This window comes from Microtus ochrogaster, chromosome 2, assembly GCF_000317375.1.
Source record: "Microtus ochrogaster isolate Prairie Vole_2 chromosome 2, MicOch1.0, whole genome shotgun sequence".
NCBI lineage: Eukaryota > Metazoa > Chordata > Mammalia > Rodentia > Cricetidae > Microtus > Microtus ochrogaster.
The window spans coordinates 23,236,001-23,247,169 of NC_022010.1; the positions used below are offsets into that span (position 1 = coordinate 23,236,001).

At 49.2% G+C, this 11,169-nt stretch overlaps 1 protein-coding gene across 8 annotated transcripts in view; it reads left to right on the forward strand.

Moving 5' to 3' along the window:
• Positions 1-10,763, forward strand: part of Gtf2ird1 (GTF2I repeat domain containing 1) — a 91,496-nt gene extending 80,733 nt beyond the window's left edge. For 5 of the 8 annotated variants that reach the window (XM_026785134.1, XM_026785123.1, XM_026785127.1 and 2 more), the window contains 5 exons: positions 5,323-5,400; positions 5,948-6,140; positions 8,345-8,382; positions 9,311-9,504; positions 10,537-10,763. In XM_026785134.1, coding sequence (XP_026640935.1) covers positions 5,323-5,400; positions 5,948-6,140; positions 8,345-8,382; positions 9,311-9,504; positions 10,537-10,605 — 572 coding nt within the window. In that variant the 3' untranslated portion in view covers positions 10,606-10,763. The remainder of the gene's footprint in view (positions 1-5,322; positions 5,401-5,947; positions 6,141-8,344; positions 8,383-9,310; positions 9,505-10,536) is intronic. The other 3 variants (XM_026785146.1, XM_013350735.2, XM_013350739.2) reach the window with 1 other exon arrangement.
• Positions 10,764-11,169: the final 406 nt, after the last annotated feature.

Here is an 11,169-nt window from a genome sequence, read left to right on the forward strand (position 1 = left end):
TGTGTGTGTGTGTGTGTGTGTGTGTGTGTGTGTGTGTGTGTGTGTGTGTGTGTGTGTAAGTACAGATATGTACACACTCAGATCTTCAGGCTTAGAGGCCTTAAGGAAGAAAAGGTTTATTTCATTCAGCTCGCACCTCATAATGTCACTGAGGGAAGTCATAGCAGGAACCTGTAGCTGATGCAGAGGCCATGAAGGAACACTGTTTACTGGCTTTCTCTCCACAGCTTACTCAGCCCGCTTTCTTATACACCCCACAACTACGTGCCCAGGGGTGTCTCACCCACAGTGGGTCTGAGTCCTCCTATATCAATGACTAAGAAAATGTACTACAGACAGGCGGTAGTGGCGTACGCCTTTAATCCCAGCTCTTAGGCGGCAGAGGCAGACGATTCTTTGTGAGTTTGAGGGCAGCCTGGTCTGCACAGCAAGTTCCCGGACAGCCAAGGCTACACTAAGAAACCCTGACTCAGGAGGGGAGAAAAAGGAAGGAAAGAAGGAAAAATACTGTGCTATAGACTTGCCTACAGGCAATCTGATGGAGGGCATTATCTCATTGAGTTTAGCTTGTGTCGAGGAAAGGTCTTGGGAGCAGGTGCGGTCCCTTCTGTGTCGAGAGGGGTCCCCCAGCTGGGGTGCAGAGGTCCCTGTGGGCAAGGACTGTTGGAAGTAGAATCCCAGAGGACTCCCTGGAGCAATGAGGGTTACTAAGAGGGGATTAGTAAGCATTGTGGAGGGAGAAGAGGAAGATGGGCCTCCGCACACATGTAAACAGTGTGCACAGTCAGTCTTCCAAAAAAACGGGCTGAAGATTGGTTTCGGCAAATCCAGTGGCCACCTGCAGGTAGAGTCTTTCCAGTGACAAAGTCACGTCCGACCGGAAGCTAGGGTGTAGCTGCCAGCCTGGGGAGGTGACATTCTCCACGTCAGGGTAGGGAGACAGATGTGAACTCAGCCTTCCTACTTTTAGGTTTCTTTTGTTGTTGTTCGAAACAAAGCATCCCCGGCTGCCTTGAATTTGTTTAAAGGATGGCATTTAAAGAACTCTGACCTGTTTGAAACAAAGTGTCCCAGATATCCCTGGCTGCCTTGAACTTGCTGGGCAGCAAGGATGACCTTGAACCATGACCCTCCAGCCTCCATTCTACCTCTGAGGTGCTGGAATTTTTATAGGTGTGTACACCATGCCTGGCCTTGCAACCCAGGGCTTCCTGCATTCTAGACAAGCGCTCTAGCAATAGAGTTACATCTCGAGCCAGCTTTCTGTCTTTCTGTCTTTCAGGTCTATGCCAACAATCTGGTGTGGTTTTATTTTCAGGCATCAAGAGTTTTGTTTTCCAAATGATATCAGATTTGCATTTTCTGGTCATCATGGTGACCAGCTTCCACCTGGGGCAGGTGGACTGAAGAAGGAGCCAGGGACCATGACATGAGCTAAGGCCTCTGCAGATAGGCCCAGAGAGAGACGGAGGGAGGATTAAGATCTAGAAGGGGATGGAGTGGCCCTTAAAGAAGGTGGTGAAAAAGATGGCGGATGTAGGTGACACTTGTCTAAAGACCTGGATCTGTGGGACCGGGAGTTGGGGGAGCTTTGGAGGTAGTGAACTCCTTGTCAGTGGAGGCATTCGAGCTGAGGTTAGGTCAGTCACTTCCCAAAGAGAATATTCCATATAGAATTTGCTGCAAAGGAGAACCGGAAGAGTTGTTCCCACGTCAGAGTACCTGACAGGACCCACTTCCCTTAGCTGCCCAGTTAGAAGCTTCCAAACAGGCGGTCACTTCCTCTACAGGGTGTGGATGATGGACATCTGTCATCCCAGCACTTGGGAGGAGTTCAAGGCCAGCTTCAGTTACACAGGAAGTTTGAGTCTAGCCTAAGCTACAAGAGATCTCATCTCAAAACTGAACACTAAGAACTTGAGCTATGGTTCTGAGGTTAAGAGTATTTGTTGCTTTTCCAAAAGACCTGAGGTCGCTTCTCAGCAATTACATCGGGTGGTCACGGTTGCCTGTGACTCAGCTCCAGAGGATCCTGCAATCCCTTCTAGCCACCACAGGCACACACACTTGACATACACATGCCATCATCGTGTCTTCTGACCTCAGGTGCAGTTTCAGTGCACTGTCAAGGAAAAAGGGATGTACTGGGGTCCACACAGGCAGAGCTGTCCTGCTGGCTTCCTGTGTGACTCCAGCAAGCCAGGTTCGGCTCTTTTGAGCATCAGTGTCTGTATCTATAAAACAGGAAGGATTACTAGACAGTGGTGGCACATGGCATGCCTGCCATCCCAGAACTCAAGAGGCAGAGGCAGGTGGATCTCTCTGAGTTCAAGGCTAACCTCGTCTACAGATCCACTTCCAGGATAGCCAGAGAGAAACCCTGTTTTGGAAATCAAAAACAGACAGGAAAGGTTGTTTTTCTCTACCCTAGAGCCCAAGGCCAAGGCCTACTGGGTCTCAGAGGCTCAGAAGGGCTGGGCCAGGGCCTATGTTAGACCTTGCAGATGCAGGCCTAGAAAGCCCTTGTATGTTGGGTCCCTGATGCCCAGAAACCTGAGTACCCCAGGGAGCTAGAAAGAGATTCTCAACAGCCCCAGTTTAATCTAGGACACCCCATAGTCGACCTCCCAGTTCAGGTTCAATGATTATACCCTACCCCACCCTGGAGAGAATTTATTACAGCCACTCAGAGCGTGGGGGTGGGGGGAATTAAAACTCTTTAATAATAGCGTGTTCCCAGAGAGAAGCCAGCCCGGAGCAGAACTCTCCTATGGCTTTATGTAGGTTTAAGCAATTGTATTGTTTTTGTACATTCTCCTTCATTCTGTCCGTCTGTCCGTCCATCCATGTCATGTCATCCCCCACCCCTAGCCAGGTTACACTTTGAGCAGTTAGCTGTGTTTTACAGAGGCAGAAACTGCAAGTTTGGTCGTTTGTGAACAAATGGGGAGATTTACAAAGTAGAAGTATTGTCACAGTTATCTTAAGACAGACCAAGGTTGCCATTAACTGAGGTCGTCAGAATTTGGCTTCTCCTGGTGAGAGGCGCGAGGCTTTCTCTGTAGCTTTGGAGCCTGTCCTGGAACTTGCTCTTGTAGACCAGGCTGGTCTTGAACTCAGAGATCCACCTGCCTCTGCCTCCCGAGTGCTGGGATTAAAGGCATGTGCCACCACCGCCCTGCAAGGATTCTACTCTTATATAACTTAATTTTTTTTTCTTTTTTAAAAATAATTTTTTTTATCCAGGTGGTGGTGGCACACGCCTTTAATGCCAGCATTCTGGAGGCAGAGGCAGGTGGATCTCTGTGAGTTCAGGGCCAGCCTGGTCTACAAGAGCTAGGGCTGTTGCACAGAGAAACCCTGTCTCAAAAAACAATAATAATAATAATTTTAAAGATTTATTTATTGAGTATGTATACAGTGTTCTGCCTCCATGTGTCCCTGCAAGCCAGAAGAGGGCACCAGATCTCATTACAGATGACTGTGAGCTACCATGTGGTTGCTGGGAATTGAACTCAGGACCTCTGAAAGAACAGCCAGTGCTCTTAACCACAGAGCCATCTCTCCAGTTCCCAATAATAATTTTTTAATGTACACAAGTATTTTGCCTGCATATATGTTTGTGTGATAGTGTCAAATCTTAGAGTTACAGACATTGTGAATTGCCACAGTTGTGGGTGCTGGGAATTGAACCTGGGTCCTCTGGGAAGAATAGTCAGTGCTCTTAACTGCTGAGACATCTTTCTAGCCCATCTTTCTTTTCTTTTCTTTCTTAACCACTGAGCCATCTCTCTATCCGTTGTTGCTGTTGTTTGAGATAGGGTTTCTCTGTGTCGCCTTGGCTGTCATGGAACTCAACGTGAAGACCAGCTGGCCTGGAACTCAAGAGATCCACCTGTTTCTGCTTAGTGCTGGCATTAAAGGCACACGCCACCACCAGCCTGGCCAACTTAATCTTTTCTAAGCAAGTTGATTGGTAAATCTTTTATAACTTCAGTGTTTCACTGAGGAAAGTGGAGATGCCATTTCTCCAGTGATGTCTGGAGAAACGTGTGGTTGCATACATCTTTAAACCCAGCACTGGGAAGCAGAGGCATACTGAGGTCAGGCTAGCAAAAGCTACAACATTGCTGGGTGGTGGTGGCACAGACCTTTCAGGGGAAGCTCTGTGAGTTTGAGACCAGCCTGGTCTAAGACAAAGTGAGTTCCAGGACAGCCAGGGCTACAAAGAGAAACCCTGTCTCAAAATACAAAACAAAACATAAGCTACATATTAAGACCAGCTATCAGAAAAAATAAAAACTCACAAAAATGGTAACAAAAGTTTAAATATATAAATAAGATGCTAGAAGCACAGACCAAGGCCAGCCATGCCCCCATGTCACTCAAAAAAAAAAATAAAAAAGCCAGGCATTGGTGGCGCATACCTTTAATCCCAGCACTCAGGAGGCAGAGGCAGGCAGATCTCCGAGTTCGAGGCCAGCCTGGTCTATAAGAGCTAGCTCCAGAACAGGCTCTAAGACTACAGCAAAACCCTGTCTTGAAAAACCAAAAAAGAAAAATACAAACAAACAAAAAAACATCCTTTGAAACCAAGTGAGCTGAGTCGCGGTTCAGTGGCTCAGCGTGCCATCCACTCTGGTCCGTCCCCAGGACCAAGCAGGGCATGGTGGAACATTCCTCTAATCCCAGCCCTTAGAAGACTGAGAGAGGATGATTGTGTTCAAGGCCAGCTGGGGCTCCAGTGTAAGACCCTGTCTTCCAAACATGAAAGCAAAACGAAAGGGAAGCATTCCAGTCCCCTGGGGGATGCCTCTTGTACCCTGCCGAGTGTACCGTCACCCCTGACTCTGGGGCTATGACTGGTATCCCCTACACTGTCAGCTCTTCTTGGGGTGTTCTGTGCCTGGCCTCTGGTGGGGGTACTGCTTGGGAAATTTAGGTGGATGGGCAGATGAGCGGGTGTGTAGATGGGATGAGAGGGGACGGGTGTGTGGATGGAAGAATGGGAGGTGAGGGGGCGGGTGTGTAGATGGATATGAATGGAGGTGAGGGATGGGTGTATGGATGGATATGAATGGAGGTGAGGGGGTGGGTGTGTGAATGGATATGAATGGAGGTGAGGGGGTGGGTGTGTGAATGGATATGAATGGAGGTGAGGGATGGGTGTAGGGATGGACGAATGGGAGGCAGGGGGTGGATATACATAAGAGACCAAAGCAGCTGCAGTGGAGAAGGCATTATCTGGAGAGCTGCCCTGCAGGCCCGGGGCCACATGGGAGAAGCATACGCCAGTTCTTCAGTACGATTTTCTCCCTGCAGATGAGGATGACGCCAACAGACTCGGGGAGAAGGTGATCCTCCGAGAGCAAGTGAAGGAGCTCTTCAATGAGAAATACGGTCAGTGCCCCCACCCGGGTGACGGGTGTGTGTGTGTGTGTGTGTGTGCGCGCGCGCGCAGGCCAGTTTGCATGACCACAGTGGCTGATGGCATGTGTGTTAGGTACTTTTGCTCATTGCTGTGACAGATACCCCATCCAAGGAAGGAAGGTTTGCTTTGGGTCACAGATTAAAGCTAGTCCATAGGCTGCAGTCAGGAAGCGGAGAGAGATGAGTGCTGGGGCCGGCTCCCTTTGTCCATTTTAATTCAGTTCTGGAAGCCCAGCCTGTAACGTGGTACCACCCACCTTTAGAGTGGAGCTTCCCACATCAGTTAACCCAATCTAGAAACTTGCTCACATACAGATGTGCCCAGAGGTATGTCTTCTAGGTCATTCTAGAACCTGTGGATGATCGGATGAACTCTCATAACGTAGTTGGATGGAGTTGCTGTACCTGGGGTGGAATGTCTGCTGAGTTCGCCTGTCAGAGTCACCAGCTCTTCCCTAGAGTGATTCGCCTTATGACATGGGGGCATCTCTCTCTGGCTCTGACCTGTGCTCTCTAGGTGAGGCCCTGGGACTGAATCGGCCTGTGTTGGTCCCTTACAAACTGATCCGGGACAGCCCAGATGCTGTGGAGGTGAAAGGCCTCCCCGATGACATCCCCTTCCGGAACCCCAACACCTATGACATCCATCGGCTGGAGAAGATCCTGAAGGCCAGGGAGCATGTGCGGATGGTTATCATCAACCAACTCCAGTAAGTGCTACAGGGCAGACAGCAGGGCAAGAGCTGTGGGAGAGGAGAGGGTACCCCCCTGGCCAAGGATACCAATCAGCACGCCGAACCAGAGGTCAGAGAGAATCCTGAGTCAGAAAACCAACTCCCAAGTCTTTTGTTGCTTTGAGACAGAGTCTCCTGTAGCCCAGGCTGGCCTGGAACACACTGTGTTATTGAGGCTGACCTTGAACTCCTGCTAGTCCTCCTTCTACCCCTAAGTGCTGGGATTACAGGCGTGAGCCACTCGACCCCATCCTAGTTCAGTCTCTTGAGTATCCTTGAGTATCCTCTGTACTCAAGGTATTTTAGGACGGGGCTGGAGAGATGGTTCAGCAGTTTAGAGCTCTTGTTGCTCTTGTAGAGGATCCAGGTTCGATTCTCAGTGTCCGCATGGTAACACAACCATCCCTAAGTCCATTCCCAGGAGATCCGAAGCCGTCCTCTGACTTCCTTGGGGACTGTGCATGAATATGGTACACATACACCTGTGCACACAGAAACTCATACAGTAAAATAAAGAATTATTTAAAAAAAGGGAAGAAGAGGCAGGCGGATCTCTGTGAGTTCGAGACCAGCCTGGTCTACAAGAGCTAGTTCCAGGACAGGCTTCAAAGCTTCAGTGAAATCCTGTCTTGAAAAAAAACCAAAAAGATAAAAAAATTTAAAAAGAAACATCTTTTTTAAATTTTGAGGTAGGAGCTGGGGAGGTGTCACAATTGGTATAAAATGCTTATCATATAGGCTGGAGAGATAGCTCAGAGGTTAAGAGCATTGGCTGCTCTTCGGGAGGTCCTGAGTTCAATTCCCAGCAACCACATGGTAGCTCACAACCATCTGTAATGAGATCTGGTGCCCTCTTCTGGCCTGCAGGCATACATGGAGGCTGAACACTGTGTACATAATAAATAAATCTTTAAAAAAAAATGCTTATCATACAAGCATCAAGACCTGAGTACTGAAGACCACTCTTGGGGAGGCAAAAGCAAGAGAATCCCGAGGACACATTGGCCATCCAGACTATCTTCAGTTTAGTGAGTGATTCTGCCTGGAAATACAGCATGGAGATTAGAAGGATGGCTGAGCAGGTAGAAGCGTTTGTGTAATCACAAGAACTGGAGTTTGGATTCCAGTTCCCACATAACACGTGGGGCTTCTCATGCATGCCCATGGCCCCATGAGTAGGGTTGAGACAGGATGGTGTGTGGAGTTGGCTGACTTCCAGCCTAGTGAGAAAACACTAGTACCAGTTTTAGGGAGGGTCTGTGCCTCCAAGGGAGATTTGGAGAATGGTAAAGGAAGATTCCTGGTACCCTCCCTTCTGGCGTCGTCCTGTGCATGTCAGCTTGCACACCTGTGTACACACATGTACATAATAATTCTTCAGAATAAAAATAACACAGAGGGTAGCTGAGAAAAACACCCAACATTGACCTATGCCCTCCACACACATGCATACTATTATGCACACACACACACACACACACACACACACACAGGTCCCTGGTGAGGTGACTCAGCAGGTAAAGATTAAAGATGCTTGCCACCAAGCCTGACAACCTAAGTAAGATTTGCTGGGACTCCCATCATAAACAGAGTGACCTAACTCGACTCCCACCCTGACCTCTACTGAACACACATGCACCCGTATGCACACAAAATAAATAAATATATGGGGCTGGAGAGATGGCTCAGAGGTTAAGAGCATTGCCTGCTCTTCCAAAGGTTCTGAGTTCAATTCCCAGCAACCACATGGTGGCTCACAACCATCTGTAATAAGGTCTGGTGCCCTCTTCTGGCCTTCGAGCATACACACAGAATATTGTATACATAATAAATAAATAAATATAAAAATAAATAAATAAATATAAGGAAAAAATTTTAAACAAAAAGAAAAAAATGAGCCAGGGAGTGGAGAGAGAAGAGGAAGCGATGGTCCCAAGATCCGCACTGATCACCTGACCTCAATGCCTTATCCCCTAGGCCCTACCTCATCAAGGTCTAGCCAGGTTGGCATCCACATATTTAACACATGCACCACTGGGCAACACTTACGGTGTAAAACTATAGCGTGACCTGACCGGGCAATTGCTACAACATCAATACGGAGAGCGGATGTCCGTCTCCCAAGGAGTGGGTGAGGAAAGGAAAGCTCCTAACTGTGACCTTGCTTCTCTGTCTTTCAGACCTTTTGCCGAAGTCTGCAATGATGCCAAGGTGCCAGGTGAGTCAGAGGCAGGAGAGGCCAGCCTTCTGCCTCATGGGGACCAGTCTCTGGCCTTCAAAAATACAAAAAGCACAGGCAGGCACAGACCTTGAGGATGGCTCAGTGGATAAAGGTGCTTGCTGCTAATCCTGATGAACTGAGTTCAAATCCCTAGGACCCACATGATGGAGAAACTGAGCCAACTCCTGCAAGTTGTCCTCTGACCTCCATTCATGTGCCATATATGCATGCATAAATAAATATTTCTAAAAAAAAAATAGGTAAGGCTGGGGAGTGGCTCAGCCAGGAGAGTATACCCAAAGCCCTTTTATGATTTCCCTAGCATCACGTAAATCAGGAATAGTGACACGCACCTTTAATCCCGGTACCCGGGAGGTAGAGGCAGGAGGATCGGGAGTCAAGGCCAAGATCAGCTACACAGTGACTTGGAAGCCAGCCCAGGCTATGTGAGACCCTGTCTCAGCAAACCAAACCGAGACACTTTGGTGGGAAGTGGGTAGAGGAACCTAGGGCTTTTGACGAACCGTCACCGGGAGATAGCCATATTAGAGATCAGATACTCTGGGTGAGCTAGAGCGCTGTACTCGGCCTGTTGAGCTGGGCAAGGGGTATTTTTAGAAGCAAAGAGGGTAGGTAAATAGGAGCCAGAAGTGGGACAACCGGCCCTTAGGTCTGCTTGGGGAATGAGGCTGGACAACTGAGCCTCAGTGGATGGGTAGAGAGAGTCACAGAGCCTAGGACGCTGGGAAAGGTTGTAGCTTTAGGTCAGAGGTATAACGCCTGCCTAGAATCCCCCCAGTGAGGGCTTAAGAGTCTGGTTCAACATGCGCCAAGCCCTGGGTTCCATCCCCAGGACATTGGGGCGGCGGGGGTGTGGGGGAGGACGTCAAAACGCTGAAAATCTAAAAGCAAGGGCTTTCTCCAGGGAGTTCAGGAGGCCGACGCAGAACGGCCCCCAGCATCCGGTCTCAGCAACTGTTTCTCCCATCAGCCAAAGACATTCCCAAGCGCAAGAGGAAGCGGGTCTCGGAAGGCAACTCGGTCTCCTCCTCTTCCTCTTCTTCATCCTCGTCCTCTAACCCAGAGTCTGTGGCATCCACCAACCAGATCTCCCTTGTGGTAAAGTCACGCAGATCTGAACGTCACCCTAATCCAGTGTAGCCTTTGCCCCACCCTCAGGCAGGACCACCCACACAGCTCCAGGAACTGGGAGGCACTGTGCTAACCTCAGAGGTGCAGGCCCATCCACTTGTTTTGCCCACAGGATAGACTGAGGGGGTCTGTGCAGTCAGTCGGTGCAGGGATTGAAGTGCTGGTGTGGCCAGCCAGCGATGTGTGTAATGAACGCAGTAGAGGGTCGATAGTGACGTGGCAGAACTCAGTCTCCATCATCTGTCGGCCACGTTGCTGAGTGTGGCCCTTGCCTGATTCAAAGGAAGACCTATGTAAAGAACTGGGCATGGTGGACTATGCCTATAGCCCCAGAAATTCGAGGTCCAGCTTGGGTTATATGAGATCAGAATGCTTGCCCTTGTTCACATGAAGCCCGGGCTTAGGTCCCCAGCATTGCGTAAACTGGACCTGATGGCACATGCCTGTAATCCCAGCACTGGAGAGGTAGAGGCAGGAGGATCAGACGTTTAAGGTCAACCTCAGCACCTCAAATGAGAAATTTGAGGCTAGCCTGGGCTGTGTGAGACTGTCTCAATAGAAAAGAATGGAGGGAAAAGGGGGAACAAAGACTTATTTTAGGATTTCTAGACCCTTTGTGCATCCCTTCAGCCCCTTTCTGGGTACTGCCGCAAGCCCAGAATTTGCATTTTCTCCTACCTTCGTTTTTATCATTTTATCATTGAGTACGCCTTCCTTTTACCCCTGTGGGGTGAAGCTGGGTGTATGATGCTTACTGCACCTGCTCACTCAGTCCTCGCTGGTGTCTGATCCACATGTTGAACCCCTGGAACACAGGTGGGGGACAGTCACACCAGGCTCTACCTGTGTCACCTCGGGGAGGTCTCTTGCCCTCTCTGGGCCTCAGTAGTTGTATAAGTAACATTTGAGTTCACCCTCAAAGAAAGCGAGCCAGTTATTCCGCGAGGTCTTCGTGTCCTCGGGTGTCCTAACCTGGCCCCTTTGTCCCCCTCTTTCCAGCAGTGGCCAGTGTACATGGTGGACTATTCCGGACTAAACGTGCAGCTTCCAGATCCCCTCGACTATTAGACCTCAGAGCCGAATCAGGACCTCAACTCAGAAAGACTAAAGGAAATGTAATTTATGTACAAAGTATATTCGGATATGTATCGATGCCTTTTAGTTTTTCCAATGATTTTTACACTATATTCCTGCCGCCAAGGCCTTTTTAAATAAGTAAAAAAAAAGAAAAAGAAAAAAAAAAGTGTGGCCTTTATTTATTTTTTTTACAATGGTTATGTGTTATGCTTCTGGTGGTGTGGCCCCAGCAGCCACTCAGGGACTGAGTCAGGCAAGACACCAACCAGCTCAGGTGCCTTGATTTCATACTCTGGGGTCTCCCTGTGATGTCCGGGGACAGAACTTATTTTCTTTACTGCCAAGGGACTAGTGGCCACAGGAGGAGCCGCCAGAGTGCTTACCCGGCTTTCACCAAGCCATGGGTTCCACCCCGGAGTTTTAATCCGGGACGTGATGGTGCACACCTGTAACCCCAGCACTCAGGAAGTGGGGACAGGAGGACCAGGACTTCCCATCTGGGGCTAGGGAAAGTATGCCTGTCTTTGCATGCATGATCACCTGACTTCAGAATCC